This window comes from Lagenorhynchus albirostris, chromosome 12 (genome assembly GCF_949774975.1).
Source record: "Lagenorhynchus albirostris chromosome 12, mLagAlb1.1, whole genome shotgun sequence".
Classification (NCBI taxonomy): Eukaryota; Metazoa; Chordata; class Mammalia; order Artiodactyla; family Delphinidae; genus Lagenorhynchus; species Lagenorhynchus albirostris.
Window position 1 is genome coordinate 28701906 of NC_083106.1, and position 23397 is coordinate 28725302.

Below are 23397 nucleotides of genomic sequence, written 5' to 3' on the forward strand. Positions count from 1 at the left end.
CAAGAAAATCAGAGAAAGACAAGGCTGGGAGGTTGGGATATAGGCAAGTTATGGCATTAGACCACCTGTCTTCCTGGTCTCAGCTCTGCCACTGACTAGCTGTGATGTTTGAGGCAAGTCACTTTGCCTCCATTTTCTGCTCTGTAATATGGGTACATGCCTCACAAGTTTTTTTTTCCCCCAAAATGAATCATTTGGTAAGACCTTTATAGAGATATACTCACAAATCAGGAAAAAGAAAATCTTCCTTCTCAGGCCCTGCTTTTGTTTCCGATTGGACGACACCACAGCCACACCATGGTCCATTCACTCTGGACGCTCAGAACTGGAAATGCCCCTCCTCCTACAATCAGGCTATCAGGCATTGATCTCGACAGAAGATTCAGGGTTGGTTCCTTCCTTAAAGACAGCTATGCATAAATAAACTGCGATAGTTTGCTGTAACCCCAGGGTATAAAAAGTCCAAAGAACCTGGGCATTCTGAGTTTGTGTACACTTGGTCTCAGGCCTTGATTTGTCTGACAGGCCTTGGAGAGGGAGAGTATATACCGCACTCACCTAGGGCAAAATCAGGTTGAAACAATGAAGATGTTTCATGCTTTGTTGAATATGCTAAGTGTCACTGCTCTTGGAATAACCGTCTTGCTGAAAAACTGACACACTTTTCCTTCTGGTATGTCTTTGCCTAAATTGTTCCTCCCTGTGCAAGATTAACTAATACCATCTGTGAATATTCTTGGCCCTCACTCTCAGCCTGGGCTTGAATCTGCCTGATTCTTTTCTGTGCCTCTTTTCAAAGGTGCAGGAATACAAGAGCTGCCCCCCCCCCCCCCCCCCCCCCCCCGCCCCAACGCCCCCAGCTAAGCGCCAAACACTGTCAGAGCTCCGGTTCCCAAGCCTGGAAATCCTTTGCTTCCAGCTCTGCATCTGAAGGCAAAAAAACAATCCTCCGGAGATTCGGCCCTCCCACTGCCTGTGATAGGCTGCTTGGAATAGCAAGAGCCTGTGTCACCGAAAAGGGCAAAGCTTTCGGAAATAGAAACAAAGTTGGTCACAAATCACATTGGCTTTGCCCGAAGTTTTTTTTCACCTTTCTTTAGCATGCGACCATGGGGAAAGTGACCGCTCGTGTCAGTGGGGGAAGTCAGGGTGGTTTAGTGCCCAGGGAACGGCTGTAACTTCTACGTGACCATGGTACCTGTTGAAAACGCAGAGGGCCCCAGTCTGCTGAAACCGAAGGGGCCAGCAGCCGAGACTGATGGCAGCGACAGAGACAGCGGCGGCCGGCATCCTCCCTGGGCGAGAGGTAAAGCGAGGCTGCAGGGCTCGGGGACCGCGAGAGGAACGAGCTGGGCGCGTGTCTCACTCTGTGTGTGTGTGTGTGTGTGTGTGTGTGCGCGCGCGCACGTAAGCGTGCTAGGTGCCTGGAGCCGAGGGGACAGGATCTGCTGGGAGGAGTGACAAGGAGCTCTGATGTGAAGGTTGAAGTCCCACTACTCATAAGCTGGGTGCCCTCCGCCGTGTTGACGGTATGATGTATAAATCTTTTTCATTTGGAGAAATTGACTGGCAAGATAATCACACGTGTAAACACACCCACACACCCCCCCGCATACACACACTTTTTCATTTATTGTCACAAATGGATAATCTGTAACAATTGGACATTATAACCACCATTCCAAAAATCAGCATTTTAAGGAAGCGTCATAAAATAATTAGGTATATAATGAATAAATACAACTCTCTTTTTAAGTTCCCGGCATTTGTTTGTAATGAATTCGAGCATTATTTACAGCCTAAAACCTCTGCTTCGTCGCTCCTGCTTTCTTTAAAACTGGCCTTTCAGCCTGAGGTTTGTTTCATACTTTTCCTTGCGGAGGTGAAATTTGGAAAAGTTTTAATTCATTTCAGTTATCTTTGCTAAACCAAATGCCTTTCTTCACTCCCACATTTACAATTTTCACAAACACATTGCACACTTTTAGTTGCCTTTTCCTATTCAGTTAGTTTGTTCTCAAAGGAATAGGAACTAATCGTAATATGAAATGAAATCAAACACAAATAATGCCCTTCTTCCCACCACTTCCCTCAGCTCTGCTCCCTCTAATCATATAATACACTCCCACGCCATATATTGGAATTTCATGCATAACCAAAAACACTAAATGATATGAAAGGCATTTTACCTTTCACCTTGGGATGGATCTGTGTACTTATGTTTGCACGGTGGGTTTGATGATCCTGGAATTGAATCCACAGCCCCTCTCAAGGAGGAACTGAGCAGCCCCTCCTTGGGAACTGAGACCCTCTCCTTATCCCCTGCCCTCTCCCTGCTCAGCTTTCCCTAGCTTCCCTCCTTCTAGTCAAGAATGAATATCTGGGGTCACCTTACACTATGCTCAGCCCTCTCTTCAGCAGAGCTGTCCCTTTGTCTAAGTGTGATCTTTGGTTCCTAAGTCTAAGAGGAGACAAAAGAAACTTGTATTCAGGGGTAAAGAGAAAGAGTGGCAAAGTTCTTCTCTCTGAATTCCGGCAAGATTGAGCTCTAGGGTGAGCTGAGGTGGTGATATTGACAAAAGGGTTAACTAGATAGAGTCACTGATAAATGTCACAAAGAAGATGAAAAGAAATTTGTCCTGGAGGGGCCTCCATGGTAACAATAAAAAATGGACTATTTAGTTTTGATATGTCTTTGAAAGCACAGTGTGCTACTCTTAATAGGTTAAATTGCCCAAGTTCACAGTGATCCCAAAGGAAGGTAACAGGTATGTGTGCTTGTAAAGGTTGAATACACACACAAAATTCAATTTATAGTGCAACTGTTTATGCCATTGAAAAGAAATGATAAATGAACAAATACCATAAATTATCTTTTACACTTAATTTTAAATGAACCTTTATCGTGTAGAAGAGGAAACCTAAATGTTTTTCTTAAATCCTTAATTAATACAGCTTTGATGGGTGCTGTATGTCGTTTATATTTAGACAAATACAAACCTTTTATTATTACTTTTGTAAGTTTTCATAAATTGTCTTAAACTTTCTTGGTACCCAAAGGCATTATACAGATCTATGTGTATAATGAATCCATAGTACGGACTTGCTCTATGGTTTTGACAAGTTACTTCACCTCTCCAACTGGGATTGTATTTTTGTATGATTTACGAAGATGTTGAGGTTTAATGAAATATTTGACAAATACTCCTTTCAACTTCTTTATATTTTAAACTTCCATAGTTTCATCCAGGAAATTCTGAGTATTTAAATGCTTAAATTATCCTACTTTTCCTGCATTTGAAGGTTGTTCTTCAATATAGCAAGTTGTTCTATATTCCTAGATGAAAAAATTAACGTGCAAAGAGGAATGAGTTATACAATCCAGGACAAGGTCATTAAAACATTTGAGATATTGAAAAATGAAACAAAACAAAAACCTTAATCTCTTTGATTGTACCCCCTTAATGCTATTGTGGGTAATGAAAAGTGTTGGCAGGTTTGCCTTGGCTAACTGCTCTAAACTGGAAAGAATGCTCTGTTTCAATGGCTAGAAGCTAATGAATTTAAATTCATTTTCAAAAAGCTATGGCTCAAAGTGGGTACATTTTTAGTAAACCTTTCAGTGTTCATAGACACGTTATAATTGACCTTGTAGGGCCGGTTGAGCTCAATTTTAAATGTCGCTACCTCGAGCCAACAACAGATATAGGTGAGGTGAGGAACATGGACTGCTGGGGCATCTTACACAAGGAGAGCATGAGTCCAGAAGATGTGTGGTTGGCCCACGTTCACGCGGTGACTGATCAAAGCTGACCCTGGTGACCTGTGGCCCAGGGGGCCTGCTCCTTCATCTCAGGATCTGGGTCTCCCAGGCTCTTCTAATTCATGATTCAAACAACTGGCTAGGAGGAGGGTTTCCTTAAGTCCCCCCTTACCCCACCAGCGCTGCATTTTCCTCTCAGATCTGCCCAAAAGGTCAGAAACCAAGAACAATATTCACCGTATGAGTGTCGGTTCTCTGCGCTGCAGATCCAGCTGCCGAAAGCAGTGGAACCCAGATCGCTAGAACTAGACTCCGAACCAGCTGAGATTTAAGAAATGCACACTTCTGCTAATGAGGTGAATACCCTATGGCAGTTGTTCTCAAACTTGTTTAAAGCTGTGAACTCCTTTTTGCAAATGGAAGCTGAGTAGGTGGTCAGTATGTTAAGACAAGTAAACGCGGTGCCTCTGTAGTGGAAAGGGGAGAGGTGGAGAAAGAAGGACCTGCAGCCTGGCTGCTTCCCTGCTCCTCTCTCATCCCTTGTGGCCCTGAGCCAGCTCCTGGGTCAGCATCACATTAGCAAACCTCAGGTCCATCACCACTCCGGTTATGCAGGCCATGTCTTTGAGGTTGGGGCATATTTACTGTGCTCCTGCTGTGAGCCTTGGGCTCTCAGGATTAGCCTAAAACAGACCCTCCTGAATTGAGTCAGGTCTGGCTTTCTCAGGCTTCCTCAGGCAGCCCAAGGGGAAATCTACTTGTAAGACAGACTGAGGAGACTTTGGGGAACAAACATCACAGGGGGAGAGAAGGTCAGACTGACCAGCTTGACCTGTTAACAGAGCTTTGGCTGTGAGACCAACAGACTGGTCACATTGGGAAGACCCAGGCCTCGGCCGTTCCCATTTTTCCAGGCTTTCCATATATTAAAAAGTGACATCTGAAACTAATATAATATTGTAAATCAGCTATACCTTAAAAAAAAAAGCAGAGATAAAATTTTTAATAAAATCTATACAGTATTAAGTATCAAAAGAAAAAGTGACAAAACCCTTGACAAAAATTGTGTCCTTAAAAACATGTGTATTTAACAAATTGATGGCAGTTACAGCAGCAAAAAAAAATGTTGTGTAGCTTGATATTCCCAAGGAAATGACAGAATTTATAGACACTTGAATTTATGAGGAACAATAGATTTTTTTTGACTGGAAATAAGACCAGATTTAAAGATAACCATCTCCCCTTTCTCTTCAGTCAGCTTATCTCTGGGGCTGTACCTTTAACCTCACTTGGAAATCATATCAAAAGTCTAAATTTGAGGCTTTTTGTGACAGTGAGGCATGGGCAAATGGCTTCTCTGGGATCTCAGAAGGGAGAGGCTCTAAATAAACATGGCGGGAGCTGTTTCACCGCCAACTCTGGGTGGTGTTTGGCTCGCGCAGCAGGGCTCTTTTCCCCTCTAATATCACATCACAGAGAGAGCAGAGAGATTGCCGCTTGCCACAAACCACCTCTAGGCTGCTGCAGCAAAAGGCATGTATTGTGAGTGCCTGTGTTGGCAGGGCCTGGCAGACAAGGCCAGGCCAAGGAGCCACCAACAGTGCCATTGACCCAGAGGGCCTGAAATTACCCAGCAAACACCAGCATGCCTGAACAGGTTTTATAGCCAATGACTCTTCCGATAGGCCAATGCCTCTGTCCAGTTGTTAAATATTTTAAACATTACCCTTCTGTCCGGTAACACTGCCAGCGGGACCTGAGTGGCTGTGTTCTTAGGAAAGAGACTGGTGGTAGCTGGTAGGACCCTACTGTGATCCCTCAGGTATGTTTTTTGTGAATTCTCAGGGAGGTCCTTTTCAGTGGTCTAGACCTTGTAGAAGCTGATAAAAACAGAACTCAAAATACAATGAGTCCACCCTGGAACTGCCTGCGGAAACTCCAATTTACACACATGTATCTGAGGTGAATCTGAAGATGCAGTTTTTCGTTGCTGTAGATGTGTGGTATGGTATTTTTCATTCAAGAATACTTAGTTCTTGAACCTGGCTTCATCGCCTCATCTCACTAGGAGGAACTGAAGTATAATACTGTTTAGCCTCAGGGTTCAAAAAGTTCTAAAAGCTCCAAACAGGCCTGCATGGGTGTGGAATTAGCTTTGGGCTTTTAAAGGTTTGAAGCAGCTTTTTATTCAGGTTGTATGAGCAAGAACTGGCTTTATAAGATTCTTAAATTGAACGGAGTCGGGACTCCTAAGTTCAACTTTTTTCTCATGAAGTCTTCCCCAAGAGGATGAGTTAGCGAATAAAATAAGGCAATGAGGACTTCCCTGGTGGCGCAGTGGTTGAGAGTCCGCCTGCCGACGCAGGGGACACGATTTCGTGCCCCGGTCCGGGAAGATCCCACATGCCACGGAGCGGCTGGGCCCGTGAGCCATGGCCACTGAGCCTGTGCGTCCAGAGCCTGTGCTCTGCAAGGGGAGAGGCCACAGCAGTGAGAGAACCGCGTACCACAAAAAAAAAAAAAGGCAATGAAAGCCACGTGAAAGTACACCAAGTCACGGTGGTAAGAAAGGAGAAAAGCTGAAATGTGCTTCTTCCCAAGGAGCTATTTGACCAAATACCAAATGAGGATAATTTCCCATCCCATCTTCCCTCAAAAAGTACCCAATCTCTGGGACTTCCCTGGTGGTCCAGTGGTTAGGACTCTGCGCTTTCACTGCTCAGGGCCCGAGTTCAGTCCCTGGTCAGGAAACTAAGATCCCATAAGCTGTGCGGAACAGCCACAGAAAAAAAAAAGGCACAGAACCTGAAATCCCTCCAACTATCTCCCAGCTGAAATGTTAAGCCAAATATATTACTTCCATAGTAAATCATAAATTCACATGGGTTTTGTTTCTATTTTATTTTGTTCTGTTTTGGCTCCTTGGTATTACTTCTCTTCCTGCGTTGCAGCACATTCATTTCTGCATTTGCACAATGGCTATGCTTCAGGGATATACTAATTTTTCTATACAATTTAGGTAGAAGTAATAAGACTAAAATAATTTATCACATTATTCTCATTTTAGGAGTTTTCATTCTTTTTGAGCATGACTCACTGTATACTGTTGTACCAAAATATCAGGGAGAAAAGCAGTCCTTTGTTTGACTTACAGGAGTATTTTTTTTTCCCTTAAGTAAATCAAGGGTTATTAAACTTTAAACTGGTAAATTGTGCTTCCCTTGGAAGTAATTGTTTCTCAAAAACATTCATGACACACGTCTGCCTGGCATTACTAGGCTCTGGGGCTGTTAGCTACAACTATATTATTTTATTTATATTATTTTTTATAATGTATTGCTCCTGCATGCACCTGTTTCCCACACTTTGTGGAATTTGGGACCCATGTGCAATGCTAATTTAGATGTGACATCTCAGCCTCAGATGTGCAAGGTTTTTTAAGAATAGGGGAGGGAATTCCCTGGCAGTCCAGTGGTTAAGACTCCACCCTTCCACTGCAGGGACAAGGGTTCGATCCCTGGTCAGGGAACTCAAAATCCTGCATGCCGCGTGACATGGCCAAAAAACAAAAATAAAATAAATAAAATAAAATAGAGAAGTGAAGAAAAAAGAATAGGGGAAAAAGTTGTAATTTTAATCAGTTGGTATCGTGAAAGAACATCCCTAAGCTAATGAATATTTCATTTCTGTTGGGACACAAAATTGTGGAAAACCCAAGGCAAAAATCACAGGAAGAGTTTTTAATGACATAAGCCCAATTGTGTAGATATTGCCAAAAACAGAGGAATTCAAGAATTTATGAAAAGGCAGAATTGTTATGCTGGAAGCAAGGTATCACTTTACTTCCTTTGCTATCAGTAAGAGACTGTTTCAAAGTTCTACTTAAGTGTTATGGAGATTTTCCCCCATAGACTCAGACTAAACAGATCTTTGTTGAATGATTTTTGTGGGCAACCCAATGAGGTAATATTACCCCCCAGTTCACAGATAAGGAAACTGAGGCTAAGAGAGCAACAGTTAGCATTTACCAAGCACTTACCAGCATGCACCAGCCACCCATCTATCTCATTTATTCTCATAACGACTTTATGAGTTATGTAATATTATCTTTATTTTAGGAATGAGGATGCAGAGGAACAGAAAAATTAAGGGGCATGTCAGGGTCTAGCTGGTAACTAACCAGACGCTCTGATTCCAGATTGTACCTTCAGCATTAAGCCAAGGTACCTCTGGGAGAGAAGCAAAGTGACTTGCTCCATGTAGCATGGATAATAGCCCAGAGATCCAAGCCTCAGTAACCTAAATCCAAGCCAGGGTTTTGCCCACTTGAATGATAATACCATCCAGCACCAATGTTTCTACTTCCTGGTCTGTTCCATGATCTGATCTGTGAATTTGGGTACCCAGTATACGCCTTTCAGAACTTTTTTGCATTCTGTTTTAGCTATTCTCTAATTTTCCATGTGACATGTCTTTTTCTATAAGATTATAAATTCCCAGATAAAATATATATTCTTGTACTTATCAGAGCTCTGAGCTAACTGCAAGTGTTTAGAAAGTACTGTGTAGCTCATAAGAGGGAGGAATTATGCCTTTTCCTCTGTATTTCCATTAGGGATCACATGCAAATGGCACAAGTACAGCCATCTTGTAACCTAGGAAATGTGTCAGCACTGTGATTGGATTGACCACCGTGCTGATTGCACTGTCCATATAGTTGAAACTGTTTGCCATCTGTGTCCAAGACAGTACTGCCATGGAGTACATGCTTGATTGTTAAATCAGTGAGTGAGTGAAGAAGTGTTTGTTGAGCTGAACTAAAGAGCATTTAATTCTGCAATACTTATTGACCACCTACTGTGTGAGACCACTTACTGTGTGAGAGGTACAGTACTGGATACTTCACAGTAAAAAAACAAAAAGAAAGATATCTAAGACATTATCCAGATCCATAAGTTTTACCAAGTCATCAGAGACATAAGAGTCTAAATAATGACAAGACAATCATTTAGCAAATATTGAGTGTCTCCTAGAAATCAGACATGATGCTAGACCCTGGGTCCAATGGTGAACCAGTGACATTCATGCGATGCAAATACTTACTAACAATTGGTGATGAGAGAGAAGAGATCAGGAAACCTACAAGGGAGGAGGTGGTCAGACACATAATGCCACAGTAGAGCACAGGGGGCAGCTCAGCCAGTTTTTGAAGGATCCTGGAAGACAGTATGGCTAAGCTGAGTCAAGAAAGTATCACTGAGGCCAATAGATTTACAGAGAGAATTCTAAGCAGAGAAGATAGCTTGTATACAAGTTGTGTACAAGCACATTCAGGGAACTATGAATATTTTTGTCTGATGAAAGCACAGAGTTCAAAGCAGGAGAAAGAGGGTTATGAAAACATCTGAAGGTGTAAGTAGGGACCATGTTATGAAACCTTTGTGTGATAAGTATCATGAAAGGAGGAATTCTTCGGAAGAGATCCTACTGGTTTATAGAAATCAAGAAAAGTTTCTGAAAGTGATGATAGTGGTGAAAGAATTAGGGAGTCTTGGAAAGCTCCACCTGCATGGCTGTAAACCCTTCCGCTCTATGGGATCACCATTCCTTTAATATTTAAACAAAAGTAGCTCCAGCCCCCATAACGTTATTTCCACACGCCCTCCATCTTGCTCAAACCCTGCCCTTGCTCTTCTGCCCTCGCCCATCCTCAAACACACCCAGTACACCTTAGGAGTCTTGTGGTTTCTGATCACTTTTTTTTTTTTTGTGGTACGCGGGCCTCTCACTGCTGTGGCCTCTCCCGTTGCGGAGCACAGGCTCCGGACCTGCAGGCTCAGCAGCCATGGCTCATGGCCCCAGCCGCTCCGCGGCATGTGGGATCTTCCCGGACCGGGGCACGAGCCCGCGTCCCCTGCATGGGCAGGCGGACTCTCAACCACTGCGCCACCAGGGAAGCCCTCTGATCACTTTTTGCACCAACTTGCTGTTTCCCCTGGATTTTTGCCCTTCAGTTCCTGCAGCTTGTCTTTCCTCTTATCCCTGCTCCAATCCATGCGTGGATTACAGCCCTTTTCCTTCATATACTCAAATCCCATTCACACAAGTACTTTGTCGATTCTTACTGACAATTTGAAGAGAGCTATAGTGCAATTAAATATTAGGTGGGCCCATTCATAAAATTCTCCTGTCAAATCCACCATAGGAAATTTCTTGTAAACCAACTTTTCTAAAAGCTACAGGCCTCTTGCACTATTGTTCCCTTGTCTTCATTCCCCATCCCCCAGAACTTGACAAACTCTCCTGACCTTTTCTTTCATTTATCTTGTTTCTGGGTTCTGTTGGCCATTCTTTCTTTTCTTTTTTTTTTTTTTTTTGCGGTACGCGGGCCTCTCACTGTTGTGGCCTCTCCCGTTGCGGAGCACAGGCTCCTGAAGTGCAGGCTCAGCGGCCATGGCTCAGGGGCCCAGCCGCTCCGCGGCATGTGGGATCTTCCCAGACCGGGGCATGAACCCGTGTCCCCTGCATCGGCAGGCGGACTCTCAACCACTGCGCCACCAGGGAAGCCCTAGGCCATTCTTTCTTGATCTCTCTCTCTCTCTCTCTCTCCCTCTCTCTCTCTCTCTCTCTCTCTCTCTCCCTCACACACACACACACACACACACACACACACACACACACACACACGAAAATTCTTGCTTCTTGGCCTTTTCTCCTGTTCTCCCTCTCTCTCCCATAGCCCACCACTGTATTACCAACATGACGCACGGGCTTTCCCCTTGGCCCTGAGGTGGCCCTCTAGGTATTCATTTTTAGTAAATAAAGTGCTCTTCCTAAGAACTTTACATCCACAGGCTTTACAATATTATTTTTTCTGCATTTCATTTCCTTAACTAAAGAATTTTTAAAGCACTGAAGGTGATTCTCAACCATTTTTGAGTACCTGGACTCCTTTTTTAAATTGAAAAACCTGGACTCCTTTATTTATTTATTTTAATCAATTAATTAATTAATTTTTATTTTTGGCTGCATTGGGTCTTCTTTCCTGCATGCGGGCTTTCTCTAGTTGCGGCAAGCGGGGGCTACTCTTTGTTGCAGTGTGCGGGCTTCTCATTGCGGTGGCTTCTCTTGTTGCGGAGCACGGGCTCTAGGCATGCAGGCTTCAGCAGTTGTGGCACGTGGGCTCAGTAGTTGTGGCTCGTGGGCTCTAGAGCACAGGCTCAGTAGTTGTGGTGCACGGGCTTAGTTGCTCTGTGGCATGTGGGATCTTCCCAGACCAGGGCTCGAACTGGTGTCCCCTGCATTGGTAGGTGGATTCTTAACCACTGCGCCATCAGGGAAGTCCTAGACTCCTTTTTAAATAGAAAAACAACTTCAAATTCTCGCATAATAGTTTTCACAGTTTTATATTTATTGATTAGAAAATATAGAATGACAGAAAGCTACTCTGCATTCACTCGCACTTTGAATTAAGACCTTTTTTTTCAGTCACATCTACATATGTATGAAATCTTGAAGTACAAATATGTATGTTACTATTTTTCCCAATGTTTAATAATCATTGATGGGATGAGGATCCTTTCTGAAGACTTTGCCAATTTTCAAAAGTCCCTCGCTCACCGCAACTCACACACGCTGAAAATCTCTGGAGACATCAGAGGCCTCTGGGTAAAATGGCTGCTGGTTTGTTCTCCAGATTCACCCCCTCTTAACTATCTATTGAAAATCCCCTTGAAAAGATGAAAAGAGATGCAAAATTACAATAGAATTAAAGCCAGATATATTCATCAATGAGTTAGAACTTATCCCTAAATAAAATGCAAATATCGGCCTAATGTATAAACTAGGGCGGTAATATTTTAGCTCTCCACAAACTCTCACTCAGCACCCCTAATGAGAGAATTTTCATCAATCAAAGGATGACATCTCCACAGACTCCCACGGAGCTGCTTTTTCGGAGGGTCAGAAGGTTTTGCTCCATAGTCCAATTCCTCCCACTCTATCCTGTCACCATCACTTCTCTTTCTATATCTCTCAAGGGCTACAATTTTCAAGATTTCAGCAACTCTGACTGGCTCGTTGCATTCTAGAATGTGAAATCAGTGTTAAGAAGAGACAAAGTCCAAATGAGCCGCTGGAATGGTACATTCTAGAAGTTGTAATTTTGCATGTATTGTTTATGACAAGCAAAAAATGAGAGTCTGTTCATAGTCAGGGGACCAAAAAGTGGAAGAAAAAAAATTCCTTTCTCGGTCCAGTGGGGTCACTCCAGAAAAATAACTTCCAGACATCAGAAATTTGGCTAGCAGCTGTGCACATCAACTGCTCCTTCAAGTCTAACTACGAGAGTTTCCAACTGCAGCTGGGTGGCTAGACTAAGGTGTGTCAGACACTGAAAACCCAACAGCTTTTCCAACTTCCTTCTTATTTCTTGGTCTTTCCCATCTGGAGAACTAGAAGATTCAGATACTCACTTAGTCTCTCTTGCAGCCAAGTTTGACTGTGGAACTCACTAGTTCTGGTCAACGAGACATTAGGGCAAGTCTTTGTAGGGGAGGAAAAAAGTTTTCCTCAACCTTTTTAGGGCCTGTGGCTGAGTCCGAAAATTAAACTGACAAAGACTAACAGAAAAGCATCCATATTTATTTAATATAAGTTTTATGTGACATGGAAACCTTCATAAGGAAATAAAGACCCAAAGACATGACTAAGCCTGAGTATTTTTATGCTAGATTTGATGAACAGTGGACAGTCCTGAAAATATGACAGGTCAAGGAGTATGAGGTAAGTGTAGTGAGCCAGGGGAAACTTAGCAAAGCTGTTTGTTTGAATTCTTCTTGGTGGCCCTTTGTCTTCTGAGATAAGGATGTTCTTTTCCTCTGGGTATAACAGAGAGCACCTCTCACATGAGGGTTTTATGACCTGCTTCGGGGGGAAGGGCAGGGGGAAGGCTAGAGCCACCTTCCTGTAACTGGCATTTTCTCAAATTCCTTCAGCTTAAAATATTCAATATGCCAAGGGGTTGTATTTTGGGGTAGCATGTCCTGAACCCCATCATCTTCCAAGGTGCTTCTGAAAAGTTCCTTCCCTGATAAAAGGAAAGAGGCACATGGGAGTAACCCCTTGCCCTAAGCCTTCTTCCATTGTCTGCTGCCTTTGAGTCTGGTTGTGAAAGCGTCTAATATCTAGAGCTGTGACAGCCACCTTGCACATACGGTGACAGATTGGGGACAAAAGCCAACCCTCTGAGGAGGCAGGAACAGAAGGATTCATAGAGTGTGAATCCTTGTAGACACCAAATTCAACTTGGTCTTCTCACAAAGTAAACAATAAATGCCCATGTTTTTCAGGTTTTTGGTTTCCTGCCATCAAAAATATCATAAATGATTTGGGGGCTGGGTAAAGAGAATGTGGCAATCTGGTTATTGTCAGGCACATTTTAAATACAAAGGCAAAGCATGCGTTTTAAGATTTCTCTTTACAGGAAACAAATACGTTTTGGACAGCATCTGATTTCTGTTCTCTATAATTAAAAAAAAGTGGACTCTGTGGAAAAAAGAGATGCAGGACAACATCTGGTGATAAGAGTAAATTGAGGTGAAGATGGAACTAGCTGAGATCAGAGATGCTAATAGACCTAATATGAGATGTGTAAAGTGTCAGAGTCTAAAACTGCAAGAGCAGAATTATTATCTGAAATCTGTGATTCAGAGGATAAATAAGAGAAGCTATTCTAGGATGTACATAAAAAGAACAATAAGATAGAGATGAGGAAATGAATATATTTAGCTAACATATAAATTATTATTCCAAAACAAATGGGAAGGAAAAACCCCTCAAAATACTAGAGGCAATCTTTTCTGAGTAGGAGAACTCAACCAGTAGCAAAAAAAATTTAGAAGAAACAAGTACTCTGACTTGTCCTGGTGAAAGTTTCAAACTGAAGGAAAGATGAAAGAGAGGAAGGAAAGAAAGAAAAGAATGAAAGTCCTACAAGGAATCAGGCAGAAAAGGAGTGTTAACAACAGAGCAAAATGCAGGGAAGTGTCCTTACGCCCCCTCTTTATACCTCCCCAGTCAACAGAATTGGGAGAAGATTAGTTTCAGAAAAGTGTGTCTGTGAAAGTACTACCTGGGGTTGGAAAAATAAAAGGAAAGAAAGTAAAGTTCCTACCTTTTTGTCCTAGAACGTCCAAACAATAGTAGGTATAGAGGAAGGCCACATTTTCTGTTGTTCTGAGTTCCATTGCATGTTAAAGAGAGGATGGGGGTACGGGGTGAGGTGGGGGGAGGGTGGTTAGATAAAGGATAGTGCCCAATATTTACCATCACAGGGAGCACCACACATGGTCCAAGGCCAAGAGGCAGCATCTGGAACTTTTGACAGCTGTTGGAAACACCATACCACAACACCACACTCTCCTCACACCCTCTGAACAAGGGAGCTATCTGATTAAGCCAGCGCTCTCCTTCCCGGGCATCCAATAGCCTCTGCAGAGCTCTGGCATCAGGTCCTGTGTGGACCCCCCCATACAGACTCTACTCTCAAGGGACTCCCAATCTAAGCAGGAGACAGACTAACCCAGAGTGCTGTAAGGCCCTGGACACAAAGGCAGAAGAGAGAAGAGAGATTAATGCTAACCACAGAGAGGCAGTCTGGAAGATTTTGTAGAGGGGGGATATTTGAGTCGGATCTTCAGAGACTCAGGTTTCCCTAGGCTGTGAAGGAGGGAGGCCAGATGTGCCACGTGCCGTAAATGAGGGACAACAGCATGAAGAGAAACACAAGTCTGGGAAAGGGCAGGCATTTTCCAGAAACCACCGGCGGTGCAGAAGGCCTGAGAATTGTGCCTGAAGACTGTTGTTGGGACATGAAAACCGGGTCCCCGGAAAGGAGACTCTGCTAAACCTGGAACCTGAGCGACTAGTGAACAAGCCTGTGCATCGGGCTGACATTAAATAAAACGTAAATACACGAGTGACAGTGGAACACTTTAGAGTCCCTGCAAATGGTGCCACATTAACTGGCTAATAACAGTGCTGAAAGCGCTATAGAAATACTGATTGCATGTTGTTCAGATGCTAAGCATTTATGTAAATATAAAGTTCCAGCTGCTAACCCTTAAGTCATACTAGGTATTAACCTTAGTCTGTTGACCAACCATGGGGAAGAGAGGACCAAGGATTGGCATTTGCAGTGCTGTTACCATTCATTCATTTATTTATTCACTCAACAGATATTTATTGAGGATTGACCTTGTGCCAAAGACTAGAGGTAAGAATACAGATGTAAAGAAACCAGGGTTTGGGGACTTCCTTGGTGGTGCAGTGGTTAAAACTCCATGCTCCCAATACAGGGGGCCTGGGTTCGATCCCTGGTCAGGGAACTAGATCCCACATGCATGCTGCAATTAAGAATTCGCATGCCACAACTAAGGAGCCCTAGAGCTGCAACTAAGGAGCCCGCCTGCAGCAACTGAGACCCAGCGCAACCAAATAAATAAATAAAAATAATAAAAAAAAAAAGAAAGTGGGGTCTTGCCTTCAAGATCTTTCTGTGTAAGAGGGGAAGACAAACAGGTCAATAAATGAGTGACAGAAGTATGCCTTCATATATCTGAAACCCTACATTCTGTGCACAGCAGGTGTGCAGAGGGGCTGGGGTGGGACAGCAGAAGGTGGCAGAGCAGGGTAGTCATCATGGGGGAGGTGGCACTTGAAATGACTCTTGAATGATGGGTTGGGATTAAAGGTATTCAGAGGGAAGGAGCAAAGAAAGAGGAGAACACAAATGCAAGGCCATTTGGGGGCCACTGCAAGTTTTTCTCGAGCAAAACATGAAGTAGGAGGTCTTTGAAATGTGTGACGCCTTCACAGTTGGTCAAGCTGTATAATGACCTGGCTGCCTGCTGAAAAAAGACCTGTGTGTGCACGCTGCTTTCCAGTCTGTTGTAGGATTCAGTCCTCTGGCAAGCGTTTGCTGTGTGTCCATTATGTACCTACGCTAGAATAGGCACATGGGGGAGAAAGGAAAGAAGAAAGCGGGCAGAAACTCAAATATTGTGAAAAATGGAGTGTTTCATGTGCTTGCCTGTTAAAGTTGTGGTTCTGTCTGAGTCACCGTGAGCAGGAGACAATGCAGCTATTGTGAAAGCGGCTGCAGCCTCTTAGCCAGTGGGGCTTGCCTGTCCTTTGTGCCCTGGATGTGGGTCTCAGTGCTCATTTGCATAAAGCCTCTGAGTTGTGATCACATCTTCAATAGGAACAGTTTTACTTTATCATCTTACTAAGGAATTATCATCGCATCGAAAGGAACACGGCTGGTCTAACAAAGCAGCCGGACCCAGAGGGTAGGCATGACCCAGGAGCCTGTGGGTACCACTTGCAAGTTTCTAGATAGTTTCTACTTCCGTGATGTCCACAAAAGGCTGAGAATTCCCTATGGCATCTTTGGGGGGACACTGGGGTGTAAAGAAGGGCCCTCGTGGATCGAGACCATGAGCCAAATGGCCAGGAATGCTAAACTTCACCATGAACTTCAAGTGCGGACTGGCTTCAGGGCTGGATGTTTATTGAAAAGGCTCTAATTATGATTCCTCACCCTTCTCTCTCCTGTAGTGCTGGCTGCTTCTCCTCAGTCCACCCAGCTGCCCCAGACTCTGCCATTCGTGTTTAGGCAGACATCCTCTCTCTTTCCTCCCGTTCTCTGTCAGATTTCTTGGAAACGTCATCTCTACTTTCTGGCATCCAGAAGATAGCATCCTGCTTCTATCATCATCAACCAAAAAGTAGACACAGAAAAAGAAAAACCCACTCTATGTCTTTCTTCATTTTATTTATATGGTAAAATAGCAGCAGGAAAATTTCCCATGGTGGAAGTCCTAAGGTGTCACACGGTTGAGATCCTGGAAGCGCTAGGGTCTAGCCTTCCACACTGAATTAGAATTCCAAATCCTGAATGGGCAGCCTGAGGACTGTAATGGAACCTCAGCAGTAATAAACAGCAGTTGTGAGATGAGTGGGGAAGCTAGTTTGGGTCAGTAGCCCTTAAAGCATATAATGGGAAGATGTATCCTTCAAATAAAATTCAGTCAGTAAAGACCATAGCTTAATTCTGTAGCATACAACCTGTGTTGGTATCCTCCCCCCAACCTATGTGAGTATAGGGTCATAGAATGTCCTAGTGCAACTGTATAAGCTTTTGAAGGCAAATTGCCTAGATAGATAGATAATACTGTGATATATAATTTTTAAAAACTTGTAATTTTGTAAAGAGATTTTTTATTCATATGGAGACAATTTTATTATATCTCTAAAGAATTATACTCAGTGCTAGCTGCTGGGTCTCAAGAGGGTCTGATCCTGACAAACCAGGATGGTTTCCAGACCCTTTGCACACATCCCAGTCTGTCAGTGTCCTATGAACCCTGAATAAAAGAACTAGGCATATGAAGTTAAGTCCAGAAAGCAGAAGAAAAAGCTGGGTCTCTCTTCTGTCAGGGGATATTTCCCCAAGACCACAAGAAGCTGGCTTTGGGACTTGCACCCCTCCCCCCAATCCCCTTTCCTCCTTAACCCACTGCCTCGACTCTCTCCAAAGTAGGATAATAGAGGGCTTCCCTGGTGGCGCAGTGGTTAAGAATCCGCCTGCCAATGCAGGGGACACGGGTTCGAGCCCTGGTCCGGGAAGATCCCACATGCTACGGAGCAACTAAGCCCGTGCGCCACAACCACTGAGCCTGCTCCCTAGAGCCCACGAGCCGCAACTACTGAGCCCATGTGCCTAGATCCCGTGCTCCACAACAAGGGAAGGCACTGCAATGGAAAGCCCGCACACCGCAACGAAGAATAGCCCCCGATCACTGCAACTAGAGAAAGCCCGCGAGCAGCAACAAAGACCCAACATAGCCAAAAATAAATAAATTTATTTTTAAAAAGTAAAAATAAAGTAGGATAATAAAGCATCAAAGGAAGGAACTCTTGTATCTCAAGTGGTCTTTCTTTTTCTAGGGAGGCACTATTTCCCATCCAACAAAACGGGGAAACTAAGGAAGGCTAAGGAGAAGGACAAGGTGGCAAAGACTGTCTTCTGCTACTCACACAGCTCTCACATCTCTTCCCCCGTGTCCTTGACTCAGTACCCCATGCCACGCTCTGTCCCTCTAAATCTGCTTCTGGGGTGCCTCACTCAACCTGCCTCTCAAGTGCCCCATTCTCCAGAGCCGCTTATTTCTCCAACCTGAATATTGGAGACCAACCACCAGAGCACACACCCTAATCAGCACATCAAACTTAGGTGTAAAGAACGATGACAAGAAGAGATACGGAGCAATGTGATATTCTTATCCAAATGTGAGAATCTGACTCAGATCACCTGTGGTAGAAGAATTTGTTGTTGAGGATTTTAAGATCAAGTGAGAAAAAAGAATATGTGGAAATTGAGAGCATGAAAGTACTTCAAAGTCATTTTGCATGTGAAAATTAAAAGAGTACATAAGAAATAATAGAAAATAGAGATATCACTAGAATGTTAAGTTTCTTGGGGAGCGAGAACCACATCTGTTTTGTTTCATTGTGATACATATATAGAGAGATATCTGTACATATATATAGATATCTCCCAGTACCTAGGAAGATGCCTGCTGTGTAATGATGTTAAATATTTGTTTTCTGATTAGCTGGTTAAATTGCTGATGTAGTTTCAATTTAATGGTTTGTATTTGCAATGCTCATACATCAACTTTATTTTATTGTGAATTATTGCATTTTTATTTGCTCCTCCATCTAAATATTTGATGCTTTTTAAATTTTTTTTTGAAGTCTCCCATTTTCCACATGCCATCAGGATCCCAGAGATGTAAAATACCTTTGGATACTTGTGGTGAGAGGCGATGTCAGATCACCTTTATCTGACCTGCTCCTTTCACCAAAGCTAAATGGCATTTTTTTTTTTTTTTTTTTTTTTGCGATATGCGGGCCTCTCACTGTTGTGGCCTCTCCCGTTGCGGAGCACAGGCTCCGGACGCGCAGACTCAGCGGCCATGGCTCACGGGTCCAGCCGCTCCGCGGCATGTGGGATCTTCCCGGACCGGGGCACGAACCCGCGTCCCCTGCATCGGCAGGCAGACTCTCAACCACTGCGCCACCAGGGAAGCCCTAAATGGCATTTTTAAATCACACCTCCTACTCCAGCAATGGCATAGTTGAACAGCCTTAGCTCAGCCTGTGATAATTTTGTGTCCAAGCACACGTTTCTAGTCCATTTCACACACATCTCATTCTGCTCCTTCTCCATCGCCTTTGCTTTTGCCTCCTCTTCTAAATGTTGGCATTCCCTAGGTCCTCGTCCTCGTCTTGCTTCTCTTGTTCCTCTATTCTGTCTCCCTAAGTGATCTCTCCCGTCCCTGTAGCTGTAAATACCAAATACACACTGCTGGATCCCAAATACATCTCTCCAGCCTTGACTTACCTCTTCAGTTCCAAATCCGTATTCTCAATCCACTACCTGATATTTTAATCGGAACACCTTACAGGTAAAACAAGTAAACCATTTTAGTAAATCTAATATGGAACTTCTGATTTCCCCTTCTCCTTTCACCTCCGCCCATAGCCAGGTCCCTTCTGCTTCTTCCCTAGGTCCACCTGTGGCCCATATAGTACATAAGCCTGCATACCGGGTACTGAATATTGTAAAACCACCCAACAGACTGCTCAAACCAGGGGGCCATCTTGGGTTCTGACCCACTTCCTCACCCTCCAACACCAATTCACGAGCAAGTGTCATCGTTTTTACCTCCACGTTAACTCTTGAATCTGTCTGCCTGTCATCAGTTCCACTCCTCACACCCAGATGCAAGCTGGCACCGTCTCTTGTCAAGACGAAGGCGACAAACTACCCCCTGCTACCGGTCTTGCCTTTTGACAACTAGTCTCCACACAGCAGCAAGAAGCTCAGAGTGTCTTCCCTCTTCCTGGTCAGTGGGCATGGACCCCACTGTATTGGGAATACAATAAAAAGTTGTCACTGGGACCTGCCAGGCCTTGCATGAAGTGTTCCCTCTCTACCTACCCACTTTCACTGATGCCCCCTCCCACCTCCCTCCCCAAGCTCATGCTGTGCCCCCGTACATGACATGACGTCCTGGCATCTCATAGCTCCTAAAACAGGACGAGCGATTTTCTGTGCTCCGGCCTTGGAAACTAGTGCTTCCTGGACCTGTGATCCTCTTCTCTAAGCCTTTGTCTTTTTGTTTTGTATCCTTTCTGTTATGACAAGTTACAGACATGTGACAAACACTTATGCACCTACCACCGAAAATTAATGACTTTTAACATTTCACCATTTTCCCTCAGATGTTAACCCTACAAGAATGGAACAATATAAAGCCCCTTTTGTTCTTCTTCCCCCTGTCCCATGCCCCTTCCTCCTTCCTCAGAGTGAGTGATGGATGCTGTCGGGTCCTTTCCCTGCACCTACTTCCGCCTCCTTCTTTCTGACCCAGCTCTGAATTCATGGAGGCGCTCACATCCTGGCAGAGGCTGCTTCACTCTCTGTCCTGCCCTCAAGGGTTTGCCTTAGACAGTGGGACCCGAGGAGCCATGCTCTCTGAATTTCTCTTCCAACACCAAGGCAGGAATGAAACCATGTTCTTGTTTATTCAGTCCTCATCATCTGTCATCTGCTTATCTCGCATATCTTTCTGCTCAAAACAAAAACCAACATCACATCACAAATAGAAGAAATAACTTTCTAAATGTCTCCACCCCTCTCCTCCCCAAAAATGAAAGAAAAAGGATTTTTCCTTCTTTATTCATGTTTTGGTTAGTGTATTATTTGACTATGATTATATGTGTTTATACTCAGTGCTATGAAAAACGTACTTAGACAAGCTTAAGTCTCCATCAGACACAATTCAGAACTGACCTGTTTCTTCTCTCTGCTCGTAGGTTGCGGTATGTTTACTCTCCTGTCATCTGTCACGGCTGCTGTCAGCGGCTTCCTGGTGGGGTATGAACTTGGGCTCATCTCTGGGGCTCTTCTGCAGATAAGAACCTTGTTAGCCCTGACCTGCCACGAGCAGGAAATGGTTGTGAGCTCCCTCCTCATCGGGGCCCTACTGGCCTCTCTCATCGGAGGGGTCCTGATTGACAGGTGCGGAAGAAGGGCCGCCATCATCCTTTCATCCTGCCTCCTTGGACTTGGGAGCCTGGTCTTGATCATCAGTTTATCTTATGCGGCTCTCATAGCGGGACGCATTGCTATTGGGGTTTCCATTTCGCTCTCTTCCATCGCCACGTGTGTCTACATCGCAGAAATTGCTCCCCAACACAAGAGAGGCCTTCTTGTGTCGCTGAACGAGCTGATGATCGTCATTGGCATCCTTTTTGCCTACATTTCAAACTACGCATTTGCCAATGTTTCCCACGGCTGGAAATACATGTTCGGCCTTGTTATTCCCTTGGGAGTTTTGCAGGCGATTGCGATGTACTTTCTTCCTCCAAGTCCTCGGTTTCTGGTGATGAAGGGACACGAGGAAGCTGCTAGCAAGGTTCTCGGAAAGCTGAGAGCCATCTCCGATACAACGGAGGAACTCACTGTGATCAAATCTTCCCTGAAAGATGAATATCAGTACAGTTTTGGGGATCTGTTTCGTTCAAAGGACAACATGAGGACCCGAATCATGATAGGCTTAACATTGGTATTTTTTGTACAAATCACTGGTCAGCCAAACATATTATTCTATGCATCCACTGTTTTGAAGTCCGTTGGCTTCCAAAGCAACGAGGCAGCCAGCCTCGCCTCCACAGGGGTTGGGGTTGTCAAGGTCCTCAGCACCATCCCGGCCACCCTGCTTGTAGACCACGTCGGGAGCAAAACCCTCCTCTGTGTCGGCTCCTCTGTGATGGCAGCTTCGTTGGTAACCATGGGCATCGTGAATCTCAACATCCATATGAACTTTACCAATATCTGCAGAAACCATGGTCCTATCAACCAGTCTTTGGATGAGTCTGTGCTCTATGGACCAGGGAACCTGTCAGCCAGCAATGACACTCTTAGAGAATCCTTTAAAGGGATGGCTTCCCGCAGCAGAAACTCGCTAAGGCCCACGAGAAATGACCTGGATAGGAGAGGAGAAACGACCTCGGCATCCTTATCGAATGCTGGACTAAGCCAAACTGAGTACCAGGTCATCACGGACCCTGCGGATGTCCCAGCTTTTTTGAAATGGCTGTCCTTGGCCAGCTTGCTTGTCTATGTGGCTGCATTTTCAATTGGTCTAGGACCAAGTAAGTATTTCATTTTTCATTCCTTCCCTCTCTCCCCTTATGAATGTTATATATTATCGTTGACCCGTCAGAGCATCCTACTGCTATAGTACCTTATACATGGAACTGCTAGAAGGAAGATGGGGATGATACTGGCCACCTGATGTTTCTGCTAATGAGGAAAGTATGGCTGGCTTATATCTGCCTTGTGAAATGCGCAGGGCTAGTATTCAACCAAGGATTAGTTTCCCATTATCTGTCACATGAGGATACTTTAATATCAGTTGATTAGGAATGAATCAGACCTTGAAAAATATTTGTTGCTCAAGAGAATATATTGTTTTATGAAAACAAAGTTGACTGGGACATTGTCTTCTATATCATTCTCTACTTTCTTCATAGGTGCAAGGAAAAAAAAATGTGTTTAGATTTTCTTAAAGACACAATAGTAGATGCATTCCAGTAATAAAGAAGAAGAAGGGAATTAAGAAGGAATTATTATGGGAAGGATAATGCATTATTGAAGTATATTTGACCGCTAGAGTAACCTCCTGGGGCACTTTACTCTGTCTGTGAAACAAGAGAATGGGAGTCAATGCATTCCCATTGAACATAGTACAAACAATCTACAGGGAGGTAGCCACAAGGTTGTTTTATTTGATATAGTCAGTCTATTGCAGTGACAAAGTTTAATCACTTCTCTTGAGCAAACTCGAGTTTGCTAGAATAGGTTGTTTGTTGCAGTTCTTTCATCTTTTAGCCTCACATCCAAAGTCTAAACCTCTCTGTAGGGAAGTTGTGAAGGCTATTTTTTACACCTCACTAGAAAATGATGTGCTTAAAAATCAAGGGTAGTCTCTCTCTACCACCCTCAACTCCTACCTGTCACCTCTCCCTCCCACTCTCATTCCTCTCCATCTCTCTCCCTTTCTTCCTCTTTCCTTTCCTCTCCTACAGAGTTGATATTGAAACTTTTGTTTACAATGATCAAGGAGCAGACAAATTTGCTCCCATAAAGGGAAATGCTGGAGGTTCAAGAATAATGAGAAGACATAGGCTGTGTTGAGGCAGAAGGAATCTCATGAACACGTGCAGGTTTCTGGTGCCAGACGCTGGACAGTGTTTCTGGAGAGGGCTTGTCCTAGTGATCCACTCTTAACTCTTCATTCAAATGATATGTACCCAGTGACTAATTGTTTTAATAGCCAGGAACTATGCTCAGTATTAAGGAAACAGTAATGAACAAGGCAGATACTGTCCCTGTCTTCAAGGAGATTTTGGTTGAATGGATTGAGCTACGCTCCCTGTGTCTGATTCTTTCTGGTCAGCAACCAGCAGGTTTGACCTGCTTAATCTCAGTTAATTAA

General features: G+C 44.0%; 1 protein-coding gene across 1 annotated transcript in view; it reads left to right on the forward strand.

Annotated features, from left to right (window-relative positions):
• The first annotated feature begins 1075 nt into the window (after positions 1-1075).
• Positions 1076-23397, forward strand: part of SLC2A12 (solute carrier family 2 member 12) — a 56070-nt gene continuing 33748 nt past the window's right edge. The window contains exons 1-2 of the mRNA XM_060167603.1: positions 1076-1306; positions 20711-22051. Coding sequence (XP_060023586.1) covers positions 1192-1306; positions 20711-22051 — 1456 coding nt within the window. The 5' untranslated portion in view covers positions 1076-1191. The remainder of the gene's footprint in view (positions 1307-20710; positions 22052-23397) is intronic.